Below are 15858 nucleotides of genomic sequence, written 5' to 3'. Positions count from 1 at the left end.
CTACAATACATGTAGGTTGACCCTATTCATCAATGCATAATCTTTTTTTTTTTTTTGTGTTTCTCATTTCCTCTCTGTTTCTTTATGTTAAATATTCACGGGTTTAAGATTAATTGTAGTTTAGAGAGAGTAAATGTACATTTTTAAAAGAAATAAAAAAAATATTTAAATAATCAAATCTACAGGGCAGTTGACAAGCTATTTTAGCTAAAATAAATATAAGTAGCTCTTGATAAACCATTTTAGATATTAAGGTTCGTTTGAATTTATGATTTCAAAATAATAAATTTAAAATGTGCATTTTGGAAATGTAAATTTTAAAAACACAATTAAACGTTTGATAAAATTATAGTTTGGACTTTAAAGTCATGCGTTTACTTATGATTGGAAAATGCAAAATTTTTTACACAATTTTAAAAAACGCACTCTAAAATAATTTATTTTCTATGAAGTTTTTATCTACAAAAATCGCAATGGCAAATACATTTTATATATATATATATATATATATATATATCCAATCAGGATTGCTTTGTCTATAGATAGATCTATAGATAAGCATCCCTAAAGTAAATAATACTTGTATTTCCATCCACATAATTATAAAGCCCAAGGACTTGTGTTTCCCACTTTCCCTCTTTATCTCTCTCTCGCCCACACAAAACACGAGGAGTCGTTTGCTTGAAATGGAAGAGGGCAAAACAATCACAGCGAACCGGCTACTGGCGGTGAAGCGCAAATCCGGCAAGTCGTATAGCCAGATAGCCGAAGAGACGGGCCTCACCAACGTCTACGTAGCCCAGCTGCTGAGGCGCCAAGCCCAGCTCAAGCCCGACACCGCCCTTGTGCTACGGGCGGCGCTGCCCGACCTGACCGACGACCTCCTCCAAGAGATGATGAGGCCACCCATGCGCTCCTACGACCCCAGCTTGATCCAAGAACCCACTATCTACAGGTATTTCGCTCTTCCAATTTACCCATCCTCCTCGCTGTTTCTTAATGCAAGCAAGGTTTTATCTTTTATTGGGGTTTTTGTTTTTCGTGTCAATTCCGATTTTGTAGGTTGAATGAAGCGGTTATGCATTTTGGTGAGAGCATCAAGGAGATAATCAATGAGGAGTTTGGTGATGGCATGTAAGTTTTACTCGGTGTCTATTTCTTTGATTCTGATAATTACCGCTTATACCAAAAGTTTATGGTAGAAAAAGAAAGTAAATTTGATCGTTTAATCAATATTCTAATATTTGTCGAATAGTATTTGCTCAAAACCAACAAAAATTTTGCAACCACGTAGATTATCACCAAAATTAAATAAAACAGTAAAGAGTTCAAACACCGCAATTTTGTTGACAAATTCTAAACCTTTAAAAGAACTACTCAAAAATAAAACCACTCTGGGGCAATAACTCCTGGAAACTTATCCACCATAGAAGAATCAAATTACAATCAGTTTATATTTACAAAACCTTTGTAGTAAAAACTTGACTTGTACCCCAAAATGATGGGAGATCCAAAATCCGTGCCTAACTACATGATGAAAATGTATAATGCCACACAACCCAGTATTTAAATGAACTAAAATGCAAGAAAAGTAAAGGAAATCGTGAAAATATTGAGACAAAAACTCAATGAAACAACAATAAAAAAAGGGAAAATTTTCTTACCTCTTGATATGGTTAGTGAACACTTGAATGCAAATGACGATTTGAAATAGGGCAAAACGAAGAAAATGAAGTGACTTGAGGGTTATTCAAAGAGTTCTAGGTTTTGGGTGCTAACAGTGGGAAAGGGAAAGGCACTATCGAGGCTTTAAAACTTGGAATTGGGCGTGACTTTTCGATCCCATTCAAACGCACAATATTGTCGTTCGAATTCGAGGCCCAGAAAAGTAAGAAAAGATTGAACTTTTCAAAAATTTTAAGCACCAAAAACCATTCTCCCCCTTACTGACATACCAAAAAATATTCCCAAATCCCATGGAATGCACCAATAACACTTGACCCTTGATGAAGTTAAATCATATATATGTAAAGTCAAATTGTGTATCAAATACAATAAGGGTCCAAAAATTGATGGATATCAATTCCCATAAAAATGCAGTCATGGCATGTTACATTCAGACAATGCTTGCGTGAAGTGTGTGATGAAATTCCAACAAGCGAGCTTAAACCTTAATTTTGTGAAAAGGTTTAGCTTAAAATTGAAACCATAAATGTAGCATACACATATTCAAAGGGCCAAAAGTCAAACCAAACTACTAGGACTAGGAACACTTCCAACATACAAGAAGCACTAAATTGTCATCAGAACCCATTTTGAATGTTCACCTTTTTCTGCAATAAGTGAACATTGGCTTTTTCTATAAGGACACAACGATCCCAATTTTGAACATGCAATGTTCACCTTTTGTTATATCTAAGAACATCGCTTTTTATATAGTGCACATGTGCTATAGTTATTAGGGTGAGATTATGAAAGAGAAATTAAGACATAGGTGTAACTAGTTTAAGGTCAATTTGGTCCTTAAAATGCATTAATGATTGCTTACCAAACACTCACACATGTGGTCAAACTCAACTTGTGGAATCAAAATGTGCACAAAAATTGCAAGCATTATAAAAACATTCAACACCATTTATGCACATAGATGCACATTTTCCATCATAAATATTAATCCTCTTGCATAATTCACATAAAAATGTGCTCATATGTGATTCAAAACCATTAAGCACAAACAAGGATATGATGCACCCACATGAACACCCAAGTAGGAACCCACATTTTTGTATTAAAAAAAAATTTGAAACAACAACAAAACAGCATACCAAAACAAATGCAATGCAATGAAATATAAAAATGCAAAATGCAAATGACATGCTCTAGGTTGATGAAAATGACACTAAATGCAATCCTAGGCATGCAATGCAACGACCTAAGTCAATGCAGGACTACCACTACTCTCTTTTCAAAGGTGGATGTAGTCTACTTTTCTTACCCCACTACTCTCTTTTCAAAGGTGGATGTAGTCAACTTTTCTTACCCAAGCTTGCTTGACAATTTGTGGTGACTTATGACTTTGAACCCTTTGTTTGTCCAACACATCTAACCTAGTTAACACATCGCTAATCATCTTGAACAATCCTTTTTTTGAAAGGAATTATCGTTCACATGCTCACAGAGTCTCAACATGAAACAGTGTGGTTGAATGTCCAACTTTGCCACAATGGTGACAAGTAGGGACAAACCTAGAAGTGGGTTGTCTCCTAGGAGGGAGGAGGTACTGACTTAGGTTTAGACACATTATCACCAAGAACCTTTTGCCTTTATCAAAAACAGCACGAACAAGAGCAACCTTACCTTTAGAAACAGAATTATCTTAAGAAGTAGAAGGCAAAGATGGACAACTATCAACAAAACTCAAACTAATTTTATCACAGTTATGCTTTTGAACATTCAACATTTTATCAAGCTTATCACTAGAGTTTTTTTCAAATGATGTTTGGATTCTTCAAGCTCATTATCAAGTGATTTGATTTGTTCATTAAGCACAATATTTTCATGTTTCAGCTTATCAAACAATGCATGTGAGTCATCCAACTTTGCAAGCAAATTTTCTTTTTCAAGTTCAACTTCATTAAGCTTTTTAAAGCTTCTTTTATTCAATTTCTTCAGTTGTGTGCACTCTTTAAAAAGCTTTTTGTATGCAACTTGCAAAATCAACTTCTTCATCAGAATCATCTTGAGACGACTCTTCATGGTCAGGTGTGTCATGCATACTAGACCCACTACCACTTCTCATTGAAGCGGTAGAAGTTATGTAATTTCCATAAGTCATCAGAATCTGACTCATCACTCAAGGTAACATTCATACCCTTACCTTTGGACTTCTTGCAATTAGGACACTTAGCCCTAATTTGACCAAACCTTGAACACTCACGACACTGAATGCCTTGAGAGTTCTTGTCTTTATTGTCCTTGTTCTTCTGTTTTGGGGAAGCTCCACTTGAGTCATCCTTGGATTTTTCAGCCACTTTGAAGGGTCTCCTAAACTCACATTTTCTAGGTCTAAAATTTTTTCTAAACTGCTTGGCAATCAATGCCAAGTCCGCATCATTCATGGATTCCTCATTAGAGGAGTCACTAGCCTCTTCTATCAGCAATCAAGTGTCTCGGATCTAGCTTTATGACCATTGCGTACGAACTTGCTTTGAACATTTTTGTGATTGGAGCTTTCGATGGTATCTTGTGCAACACAATGATTCAGCCTTGTTCAAACCTGTTGTGATTGCCCTTGCAATTGAGCCTCTTGGGAGCTTGAAATTAACCTTAAAGTTCTCCGTTCGAAAGTCTTGCGATTGTGCCTGCGATCAGTACATTCTGGAATTGAATTCTTGAAATGCAAACACCTTTCAAATGGGCTTGCAAACGGAGCATTCTGCTTTGAATTTCTGAACCTTGTAAAATTGTCTCATTGGTTGCAAACGGCCTGCTATGATCTTCAATTTGAACCTCAACTTAAAAACAACTTAAAAACTAAACTTAAACTTACAACACAATCACTTTTGACACTGAATTTGCCAACATCATAAAACCTAACAACTCTAAAATGGGAGGTATAAAGTGAAGACAGGGTTTGAACTCAGTGAATGCTCTGACACTAATATATTTATTTCAACAACTTTATTTGATAAGAAAGGATTGACTTGGCAATTTAACTAGTATGCTAACAGCTTCTCAGATTGCTTGTATTTAAAGAAAAAAATTGTGATTGGGAAGTTGGTTATATATATTTATCTCCATTGGGTGTTTTCTTTTCAATCTTAAGCTAGAAGGGATTTTCCGTGTTGCAATTGTTATGTGGCTTTTGTGTATTGTAATGCCTATGTGTGGTTAAGACTAGATTCAGGGCAAATAAAGCAGTTACTATCAGTTGAATACATCATAGAATGGATATCAAGTATCAAGTATCAGGTAATATGTATTAGAAGATTTACAATTTCCTAATCATATATTATCATTTCTCTTTGGATTTGAGGTTCTTGAATCTTCATATTCTTGGGTCCATAAATTTGTTGCAAGGGCAGGGGTGGTCTATCTTGAAATGCCTCTTCCCACTGATATGTAGGATGATACTGATAGTCCTTACTGACAGTAGATATGGTAACATGCCAAATGCAGCGAACTGGACATGCAATCTCATCTCCCATTGAATTAAACATGTTGCCTGGAAAATTTAACTTGATCTCATTCGATTATTAACCATGCAATTTATACTTCTTCTTTTTTTCTTTTTAGCATGTCAGCTATAGATTTCTTTTGCTCAGTCGACAAAATTAAAGGTGTGGATGGGAAGGATCGTGTAGTTCTGACATTTGATGGGAAGTATTTGCCTCACTCTGAGCAGGTCAGTGCTTGAATGCCTTAGTATGATTATGTCTTGTTCACTTAGAATCAATGTTAAAGTAGTTATTAAATAAAAAGAGTTAAAAAAAACATTTGCAGTAATCGATACAGCATTAGAACTTGAAGTTTCTCTTGAGAGGAAATGTCTACTTTAAGCATCAGATGGCTTTATCCAACATACAATTAACTTTGGCAGTAGCTCAGCTTGACATGGTATTCCACTCACATAATAATTGACCTTTTCTTGCGCAACACCCCCCACCACCACCTTCTCCTCCAACCATTTTAACCTGCTATTGGATCACAAGTTGGACCACCAGCAGAGTCAAAACCCACTGAATTTTGTTGATTTCCTAGATTGATCCATGGTATGGTAATGGGTCAACTTTTGCTGTCAAAAGTTGCTGTTCCCTTTATGAAAAGAGGGAGTGTCATGACTCACGTCTCTGCTCTGGGAGATTATTTGGATGAGAGTGCTTATCCAAATTAATCTCCATAGTCTTCAGGAAGTTCCTTGAAACCCTAGAGTGGCTATGCTTTTGTTCTAATTGTTCTCTTCTCTCTCTCTCTCTCTCTCTCTCTCTCTCACATATATGTGGAATTCTTCCTAATGCCTCGGTTTTTACTGTCTAACAACTCTTTAGCACATGAACATTTTTCTTCATAATGTCATAGCCTCATAGGGAATTATTAAAGTTATTTAATAGCAAATCACAACCTTGCAGTGGAATTGAATTGTTTCTACATTTTCTCCTGTATTTATGTGTAACTTTATTTCTCCTTGCAATTGTAATTGAAGCATCCATTCTGAAGATTCCTCTTAATCCTACTTTCTCCCTTCCCCTTTTGTTCTCTTCTAATAAATTCCTACCCACAAACTCAAATGACCTTACTATTTAGAAGACATTGAAGATAATTAACATGCTTTGTAGTCCTTCATGACCTTACATCGTCAGTATATTCATTTAGGTAATTAACATGCTTTGTAGTCCTTCATGTCTGTATACTACTTAAAAGTTTTCCAACTATTTTGCGCAGAAATCGGAGCACATGGTTTCGAGGCAGAGACTACAGTGAAGTTTATGAATATCCTCATGCTGACTGCTGAGGCAGGTGCTGCGAACTTTTTGGGTTCGTTTTAGAAAGTGCTTTTTGCATTTTTATTGTGACGTGATATAAAGGTAAAAGTAGTTTTAGATTGGTTTGTGAATGTTTTATATTTTGAGTTGTTTGTTAATGGTTATGCTTTTTTGCTATAAAGCAAAAAGATAACCTTAAAATGCTTTTGCTTGTCTCCTTCGCTTTGTGTCAATATACCTGTATTTGAGAGTGCCATCAGGCTTTGTTGAATAAATTTGAGTGCTCAACTCTCTGTACTTGTTTGGCTCTATGATATTGAATGGAACAATTACATGTATTGCTTTTATATAAAGGAAAGGTGAAATTCATGGTCATTATTAGAATTTGTTTCCAAGCAAGTTTCTTAATTCTCTAACTTAACGTTATGAAATTAAAGAAGAAATTTTATAGGTTCAGATTTTCAAAATGCAAAACCTGTTTTAGTTTCACTCATTCTGGATGAATTTTTATGAGTAATGTCTATTACTTGTTTGAACTGATCACCCAAGAGGCGATTGCAAAAATGGTAATAATCTATGAACAAAAATTTGCTACAAAATAAGAAACTGAGATCATAATTGCCAACACCAGTGTATTAAAAACACTAAAGATTGGTTTTGACAACCGGCCAGGTTGTCCTGATACAGCTTTCTCAGGTTCAAAGGTCTCCAATGACGTGCAAACACTCGACTCATTCAAACATTTGTACGCAACAATGTTGTATGCGGCCTCTGTCAGATGAAATTTATCCCAAAACAGAGTCGACTTCCTCTCGTCACATGGATTTGTCTCTGGAACACACAATAGTCTCCCTCCCTTCTGTTCAACAGCACAACATGAATTTGTTGTATCATTTAGCCCTGCAACACAAAAATTTTCGGATAAAGATTCACTGCAATTACCCGCTTGAATTGTAATTATCTGGACAGATAATGTGAGAGATTCCATACATAATCCACCTGCCTGCCCGAATAAGATCGAAGCCGAGCATATACCTATTCACAATTTTCCAGCTCTCAGATTAGTAAGGCAGAGGCTTACCATATTTAGAAGGATTTTCCACCATGTCGTAAATAAGCTTGAAAGTTTGTGCGACAATGAATGTTGTCCCCTCAAGGGAAGATGCAATATCGGTGAGCATATAATATAGCTTGGCATTGAAGACGGCCAGCATGGTATTTAATTGTTGTAGACATTTTCCATTTTGTTCTCCCCTCTTCACAACTAATGGATAACAACCAATGGGGCCAAGTTCAAAAAACACCATCTTCCTAGCACCTAAACTGTATAAAGCCTGCATATTTATACCATGTATTTAGCTTTTACAGCAACATACGAAAACATATTCACCCCACGCTAATTTTTTTAAGGGGAAAATGTTTCTGACGTATTGAAGTAGGCATTTTTTATCAATTTTATTGAAAGATTTCAACTGTTTTTAATTTTGTTGAATTTTAACGACGCTCTCACGTCATAATAATTAGAAGGTGATACATGTCTGATTTAATAAAAATATATATAACGATGCTACCTGTAGCCGCTCCTGCTGCTTAGGGTTGTATTTGTAGCATTGCTCTCCTTATTTTCAAATATGTGATCAACAATTGTTTGATTTCGACTAATAATAAGACAACAAATGTGACAAAATAAGGTACCTTCAAGTGTTTTTCCAATTCCAACATGAGAAGGTCGCCAAATTCGTCCATGTCATACTGTCTACTAGTAGTGTAATATTGTGGCTGAAGATAATTGTACAAATAGTCATTGCTGCCGATGGAAATTACAAAAATAGATTTCGACAAGTATTTGGAGAGCACCTCTGCATTATTGATTTGCCGTGGCAAGTAGTTTTCAACCGTCTCATTAAACAAATCAATCTGTTCTTTCATGCCCACGACGTTTGCCCCCTACATGCACGCATGATAACAATAAATTAAAATAGAGTAATATTATGGACCATCTTTTTATTTTCTTTTTATCTTCCTAAAGTTGATGTGACTTTCAAAATTACCATTTGGATCAAAAGATGGTCTCTACCGTTACTTATCTAAAATTTAATGGTGATTTGAAAGTCACATCAATTTTATGAGGATAAAAAGATGATCCATACCATTACTCATAAAAATAAGGCGTCGGAGTCAGAAGTGGCGTGGTGTTTGGCTTTGATATCAAATGCCACAAATCTCACCCTTGAAAACCCACTTGCAAGGCAGGGTATCCAAGAGCTTATATACATCTGGTTAAAATTAAACTTTACTCATGTGGGACACAGATATCGTAACACTTAAGCTGATAATAAAAAATATATTTAATCATTTAAGCAATACTTTAACACTTACAAATGTGCGTCCAGTCTCAGGAAGAAGACCGGCGGTAGCAGAAGCATAGTTGAAACCGGCTATGGTTGTACCTCTCTTGTCTTTTTCAGAAGCCCATAATGGAATTGAGAGTACTGATACATTGAGACACAAACCTGCAGCATGCCTTCAAAGACCACAGATTAACTACTGCCTAGCTATTTGATTAAGGTTAAGAAAAGGACAAATTCTATCTGTTTCTTCTTACTCAGAATATCGGCTATTGTTTTGCCATTTGTGAATCTGCCTGAGGCAGGGGAAGGGAAATCACATCCGTAGGGCAAATAGGTTGCATTCACTAAGGTATTTAAACTGTTGCCACTGTCAACAATGGAGTCCCCAAATACATACAAGGCCTGCACTCCTTTAGCAGCAGCCAGCAACTGAGCTTGAGTCGACTCAAGGGAAGACAAAATAAATGGAAGACAAAGAAGATGAAGGAATTTCTCCATCTTTGCTGAAATCTGATGCTATCTCCAAATAAAGCTGTTTTGAATCTTGACCTCGTCTACCATGGCATTTAACAAAAAAAAAAAAAAACAACAACAACAAAATATTGTTGTTTCTTTTGGTAGTAATTAGTAGGGCTAGTTGGCCAGAAACCTACTATTGCATCTATTTTTGTCTCATCAGTTATGAGCAGCATAAAAATAGTATCCAGACAGACCATTTCAGAACAAACTCATGGAGGGTTTGGTAACATAAATAAGTGAACACCAAATTCAGTGGCACTTCTCAACTCTCTCAAGGTAAGTAAACAGAATTGTGGCAAATGATGAAATGGCCTATAAATTGAAGAATGTAGGGATGTAAATGAACAAGCGGTTCATCTAATAAATTAGCCAATTGTGAACACAAGATTATACTCGATTATTAAACGATCTATACTCGTATAAACTCATATGATAAGTTCTCTTCCTAATATAGTAGAAATGAATTGAATTATTGTAATTGTGAGTCTTGATATATATAGATATATGTGTGTGTTTGTGTGTATATATAAATATGTGCGTGTGCGCGTAATAAATTTATATATACACTATAAACTATACATATAAACTCAATATTGGATTATTTAAAATTCAAGTTAATTTATTTAATTAACTCAAATAATAAAATCTTAACGATAATTAATCAACTAATAATTAGTATAGATTTATGAAGAAAAAAATAATGATATTTACTTTATATAATGAATAAATAAGTTAACTGAGTAGTTTATAAATAAGTTTGAGTTCGCTCGAAAAATAAATGATGAACTAAGCTTGAATAAATTATCTTGCTCGATGATATGCTCGAGTTCAGCTCGTGTTTGAAATATGATAAATGAATAGAGCTTGAACATTTAATACTCAGTTCAATTACAACCTTATAAGCAAACTAGTGCCTCCTCTAATGCATAACAAATTTGGGAGTTTTTCTCATTCAAGCAATTAAGCTTCTTTTGAATTTCTCATAAAGTTTTGATCAATCATCTGCAATAAATTTTTCACAATTGTTTTACTAATTGTTTGGTAAAATCGTAGTTTAACCTTTAAAATCGTGCATTTTTAAAAACGTAAATTTTTTTAATCTTAATTTTTAAAAATGTACTCTCAAACAATACATTTTCTACGATTTGATTTAAAATCGGATTGATATGAAAAATCACAATTCCTATACACTCTTAGGGCGAGTTTGGCATTGCGATTTCATAGACACATAATGCGATTTAAAACCAAATCGCAGAAAATTGATTGATTGTTATTACATTTTTAAAAAAATTACAATTTGAAAATGCATAAAAGCGCACAATTTTTAGGGTTAAAATTGCAATTTTAAATGTCAAATCGCAATTTTGCTGACCGCTTAATTGTGTTTTTAAAAATCATATTTTTAAATTGCACATTTTAAAATCGCTATTTTTTAAATTATATTTTTTTAAATCGCAATTTCGAACAGACTCTTAGTCTGCTTTTGTGTTAATGGAATATTGGGCCCAAACTAATCGAGACAGGTCCATAGCCCCTATTTTAGGCTGCCTTTTGTGCTAATGGGATCCTGGGCCCAAACCCAACAAAAAATTCAGATAATCCAACCTCACACACCTCACTTCCAGTTCCCGAGAAAGAATCAACGATATATACCCCTTAAGCCCACACAAAACCCTCGTTTGCCTCACTCACTCCCTCACTTCCAAAGAAAGCAAATGGCTCTAACCCTAACACTAGGCCGAGCCCTCTCAATCGCCACTCTCCGACGCCCAGCGGCGCTCTCCAGGCGCCTCCTCTCCACCATCACCAGCCAGCCTCCCATCCCCGCTCTCCTCTTCCACTCGCGCCGAGCCCTCGCCCCCGTACGATGCGTTCCGTCCGCACCCCGGTTCACCCCGGTGCGTTGCCGCGTGAACCGGTCCGGCGGCTCGGCCTACTCGCCTCTCAACTCCGGGTCCAACTTCAGTGACCGGCCTCCAACCGAGATGGCCCCGCTCTTCCCCGGCTGCGACTACGAGCACTGGCTCATCGTCATGGACAAGCCCGGCGGCGATGGCGCCACCAAGCACCAGATGATCGACTGCTACATTCAAACCCTAGCCAAAGTCCTCGGCAGGTATTTCCTTTTTTCTCTTCTCTGTTTGTTTTCCGAGAAAGTGTAGAAAAAGGGAAAAGGAAAAAATCAGACATTTTTTTATCTTTTATTGGTAGTGTTGATTTTGTTATCTATTAAGTGCTTTTTGGGGTCGTGAGCAGTGAGGAGGAAGCGAAGAAGAAGATTTACAATGTTTCTTGTGAGAGGTATTTTGGCTTTGGCTGTGAGATTGACGAGGAGACCTCTAACAAGCTTGAAGGTCTGTCTTAACTTTGCTACAATTCATTTTCTTATAAATATATATTCACGCATACATTAATGTATCGTGGATGTTATTGATTTTTTTTTTCTTATTGTTGTGACAGGCTTGCCCGGAGTTTTGTTTGTGCTTCCAGATTCTTATGTGGATCCTGAATACAAAGACTATGGGGGTGAGTCTTTTACGCGTGAATTTGAGATTTTGATGACTATGCTGCTTTACTTTGTTAGTGTTATTGAGTATATGATGGTATGTCTTGCTTGTAGTTTTGGAGTGAACGTGTAATGTTGGCATTCAGTACACGTATATGCATATTTCAACTCTGGTTTCTGGCATTTACCTTTCTTGAAGTCATCGAGTTTATGACTTTGGCTCGCGTCTGTGATTTTTGAGCCACTGCCTTCGTAATTCAATGAAAGGGTTGGTGTGGCTCTTCTGTGAAAATACGTTCTGATGGGCATGTGGATCACCCATATGGTTCATGTGGCATCTTCAATGGGAATAGTTTTTATGGTTGATGTGCATCTTTTACCCATATCTGAAAATTTGTATGGGTGAAGCATGACCTCAAAATCGAAGAATATTGATACAGGTTATTATTTAAATTTGCTTACACCATTTTTTAAGAAGCTTAGAGTCCTGTAATAAGCAAGGTCTTCATTTGAATTTTACCGGATGTGAATGGATTTCAAGTGTTTTCCAGTTTTTTATACATCATGAGGTTCAGCTAAGGGATACCAAGGATAAAGCGGCCTTGTATTTATGATTTGGTCACTCTTTACATAAATAAAGTGCCTAACATGAGGTGTGAATGTGTTTGCAAACGTAGTGCATGTTAATAGTTTTTATGTGGACAACATATTACTGGTGGTGGTTTGTGTTAACATACTAATCTGGTAATGTGTTCTTGTCTTACTTAGGGGCGCCTTACGCTTTTAATGAGATTGGTTTATTACTTATTAAAAAAAAAATGTCGTCTAATCCATCTTTTGGAGGAGCTAATGAATCTTGTAGGCAATGCTTAGCTTTGAATGTAATGGACTTATATCAAATGTCTCTCGTAACTATTTTGCGCTTTGTATACGTGGTTGAGATGCAGACAGGGAAGATGAAACATACCCTTTTTTTAAAAAAAAATTCCTGCCACATGCGCATCCTGTATAAAATTAGCATCCAAAACCTTGACATGACTGGCCTTCATACCAGTTTAAAGTTGTGTATTCAGGCTTTTGACGTTACCAATGTTCATGGTAATATTTATTTTCAAAAGTATAAAGGAAATTGGGTGCAAGTCAGGCAAGGCGCAACAAACATTTTTCATGATAAACATATTGGTGTTGTTTGTTAAACAACATCACATTCCCCCACATTTTTCATCTCATTGTTTAAAAAAATCAACATCAAAACATTCTCACTTTTTATATCGCATTATTTACTTTTTATTTCACATCATTCACTTTTTACTACTATTTAAATAAAAAAATCAGTACAAAACAAAATTTTCTTACTTTTCAATACAACTTTTTCACTTTTTTATACTAATTATTACACTCATATTTTTCCTCACCAATCATGAACAGTGCATTGTAAAGCCATTGTTGTTTACCAAACAACACCATTGTTAGTGATTGCTTTTCTTGATATTGCAACTTTTAGTAGACCATCTTGGCAAAGCTGATAGCCTCGAAGGGGTAATTGTCTAGCTTTGAATGCTAATGGACTTACATTGAATTTCCTCTCATTCTTGTTCTGTGCTTTTTATACACACTTAGAGTTACAGAACCATTAGAGATGATACATTGATTGTATTTGTTGCTTCTTGTGATGCATAGATTGCTGATCATCAGTAATAAAAATTGCTATTCATTTTGTTCATTGATAATATCTTTGTTAACTTGATAGAAGTTCAGGTCCCCCCTGCCCATAATATCTTTGTGGTGCATATTTTCCAGTCCATCTTGGCAAAGCTAATAGCCTTGAAGGGGTAATGTCTAGCTTTGAATGCTAATGGACTTACATCGAATTTCCTCTCATTCTTGTTCTGTGCTTTTTATACACACGTGGGGTTACAGAACCATTTGAGATGATACATTGATTGTATTTGTTCCTTCTAGTGGTGCATAGATTGCTGAGCAGCAGTAATAACAAGTGCTCATTTTGTTCATTGATAATATCTTTGTTAACTTGATAGAAGGTTATGTACCCCCGCCCATAGATAGCTGATCAGCAGTAATAAGAAGTGCTCATTTTGTTCATTGATAATATCTTTGTTAACTTCATAGAAGTTTGTGTCCTTCCTGCCCATAGAATCTTTGTGGTGCATAATTGCTAGTCCATCTTGGCAAAAAGCTAATAGCCTCGAAGGGGTAGTGTCTAAGCTTTGAATGCTAATGGACTTGCAGCAAATCTCCTCTCATTCTTGTTCTGTGCTTTTTTAATACACTTGTGGAGTTACAGATCATTAGAGATGATACAATGATTGTATTTTTTCCTTCTTGCGGTGCATATATTGCTGATCAGTGGTAATAAAAAAGTGCTCCTCTTTTTTTTTTTATATTGATAATATCTTTGTTAACTTGATAGAAGTTTATGTCCCTCCTGCCCATAACGTCCATGGATGTTTGTTTTTTTACGTATTCATGTCTTTCTAGAGGTGAGTTTTGACATTCAAACATCCAGATCAATTTTATTATCATCCGAAGTATCATATACCTTGAATTTTTCTCAGGATAAATTTTTCCTTACTATTTTTCTCCCTTGTGCTTGGTATTGTAACATTTCCAAACATTACATATGCATAATCTAATTTGTTTACTTGATCTTTTTTTGGGTTGAAGGTTTGTTTCCCAACTTTGTTATTCACCTCTTCTTGGAAAGGGAGCCATGCTATAATTTGTTGCTTGTCTCTCATTTAATTTGATATATTCAAATACTCTACTCTTATTTGTGAGGTTTAATAATCAAAATTATGCAAACCTTTCGTTATGTCGCAGCTGAACTGTTTGTGAATGGGGAGATTGTTCAAAGGTCCCCTGAGAGACAGAGGAGGGTGGAGCCACAGCCACAGAGAGCTCAAGACAGACCGAGATACAATGACAGAACTCGGTATGTGCGTCGCAGAGAAAATATGAGGTGAAAATGGATTGTAATGTGCTCAGTCATCGCGGTGTGACATTGAATGGGAAGATTAGCTGTGTAGATATCTTGGCAAAAAGGGAATAGCTGAGCGTCTTTTAAAAAGTGTGGATTTTGGGAACCTATATAAATGTCATGTCATGCTTGGTCCCTGAAAGTCTCAATCCAGGCTAGTTGAACTTTAACTTATAGCAATTGATGTCGTGGTTCAGTCCATTTTCTGGATGCTGTGTGATGACTGTTCTGAAGTTGTTCTCTCGTTATATGTATACTTCCTTTTATTGTGACAATTTAATATTTTTATTTAATGGTACGCTCCTACGGAATAACGGTGATATATGCTATGTTTAGTCATCATATAACGATGGAGGATTGAAGCATTGACAACTTTTCTTGGCTGCCAAACTTGACACTGGTGCATTTAAGAGTTATTTGGATGCAAGTAGCAAAAAGAATTGGCAGGAATCTGAAATGTAGAGCTGTGCCGGCATGAACCAAGTGTTGCCATCGGATGTTATATTGGTCCATTAAGTAGAGCTATGCCGCAGCAAATGATGCAGCCCAAAAACATGTGCATTCATATTCACATTCTTTTTTAGCTAAAATTTAGCTGAAGGATTACTTTTTATTTTAACTACCTACTTTTCAGAACTTCTGTATTTTAACTATCTTTTTTCATTATTCTATCTAAATACTCTATTTTTTCTGTTAAGCACTTTTTCACTAATAAAATGAAAGTCCACTTTAATGTGTTTGGTGCGGGCGTAGAAGACATGATTGGAGGCCATTGCTCCAATGTTGTCACACCAAATAGTTTAGTTGGAGAGGAAAGACCGAATCCTTTACTATCATACGGATCCAATATAGTTCAGCTATATAGTAATTGCCATTGCTCTATACTAAGCCTCAAAGCTAGATTTAGAAACAATAATATATTGTTTCTTGGCACATCAAGAAACTAAACAAGGACAAAGATAAACACCAAATCCTATGGTAGAGTTGCCTGAAGAGATAAAC

General features: G+C 35.9%; 3 protein-coding genes across 3 annotated transcripts; 2 read left to right on the top strand and 1 right to left on the bottom strand.

The window, feature by feature from the left end:
• Window positions 1-620: 620 nt before the first annotated feature.
• On the top strand, window positions 621-6857 carry LOC132178703 (cyanate hydratase). Its single transcript, XM_059591217.1, has 4 exons — window positions 621-955; window positions 1063-1134; window positions 5296-5404; window positions 6442-6857. The coding sequence occupies exons 1-4, from the start codon at window positions 687-689 to the stop codon at window positions 6478-6480; spliced, it is 489 nt and encodes a 162-aa protein (XP_059447200.1). The 5' UTR covers window positions 621-686; the 3' UTR covers window positions 6481-6857.
• A 199-nt stretch (window positions 6858-7056) lies between these two features.
• LOC132178304 (GDSL esterase/lipase 7-like) lies at window positions 7057-9331 on the bottom strand. Its single transcript, XM_059590749.1, has 5 exons — window positions 9088-9331; window positions 8862-8995; window positions 8178-8429; window positions 7564-7816; window positions 7057-7382 (listed from the first exon to the last, which is right to left on the bottom strand). The coding sequence occupies exons 1-5, from the start codon at window positions 9329-9331 to the stop codon at window positions 7057-7059; spliced, it is 1209 nt and encodes a 402-aa protein (XP_059446732.1).
• A 1704-nt stretch (window positions 9332-11035) lies between these two features.
• Window positions 11036-15149, top strand: LOC132179273 (multiple organellar RNA editing factor 2, chloroplastic-like). Its single transcript, XM_059591973.1, has 4 exons — window positions 11036-11468; window positions 11609-11706; window positions 11813-11878; window positions 14700-15149. The coding sequence occupies exons 1-4, from the start codon at window positions 11068-11070 to the stop codon at window positions 14840-14842; spliced, it is 708 nt and encodes a 235-aa protein (XP_059447956.1). The 5' UTR covers window positions 11036-11067; the 3' UTR covers window positions 14843-15149.
• Window positions 15150-15858: the final 709 nt, after the last annotated feature.

Source organism: Corylus avellana, chromosome ca4 (genome assembly GCF_901000735.1).
Source record: "Corylus avellana chromosome ca4, CavTom2PMs-1.0".
Taxonomy (NCBI): Eukaryota; Viridiplantae; Streptophyta; class Magnoliopsida; order Fagales; family Betulaceae; genus Corylus; species Corylus avellana.
This window is presented reverse-complemented; position numbering and strand designations above follow the sequence as displayed.

Coding starts and splice junctions, on each gene's coding strand:
- LOC132178703 (XM_059591217.1), top strand. CDS start 687: ATGGAAGAGGGCAAAACAATCACAGCGAACCGGCTACTGGCGGTGAAG. Junction 956..1,062: donor CAAGAACCCACTATCTACAG/GTATTTCGCTCT, acceptor CCGATTTTGTAG/GTTGAATGAAGCGGTTATGC. Junction 1,135..5,295: donor GAGGAGTTTGGTGATGGCAT/GTAAGTTTTACT, acceptor TTTTCTTTTTAG/CATGTCAGCTATAGATTTCT.
- LOC132178304 (XM_059590749.1), bottom strand. CDS start 9,331: ATGGAGAAATTCCTTCATCTTCTTTGTCTTCCATTTATTTTGTCTTCC. Junction 8,996..9,087: donor AACAATAGCCGATATTCTGA/GTAAGAAGAAAC, acceptor GGCATGCTGCAG/GTTTGTGTCTCAATGTATCA. Junction 8,430..8,861: donor CTGAGACTGGACGCACATTT/GTAAGTGTTAAA, acceptor GCGTGCATGTAG/GGGGCAAACGTCGTGGGCAT.
- LOC132179273 (XM_059591973.1), top strand. CDS start 11,068: ATGGCTCTAACCCTAACACTAGGCCGAGCCCTCTCAATCGCCACTCTC. Junction 11,707..11,812: donor GACCTCTAACAAGCTTGAAG/GTCTGTCTTAAC, acceptor TTGTTGTGACAG/GCTTGCCCGGAGTTTTGTTT. Junction 11,879..14,699: donor TGAATACAAAGACTATGGGG/GTGAGTCTTTTA, acceptor GTTATGTCGCAG/CTGAACTGTTTGTGAATGGG.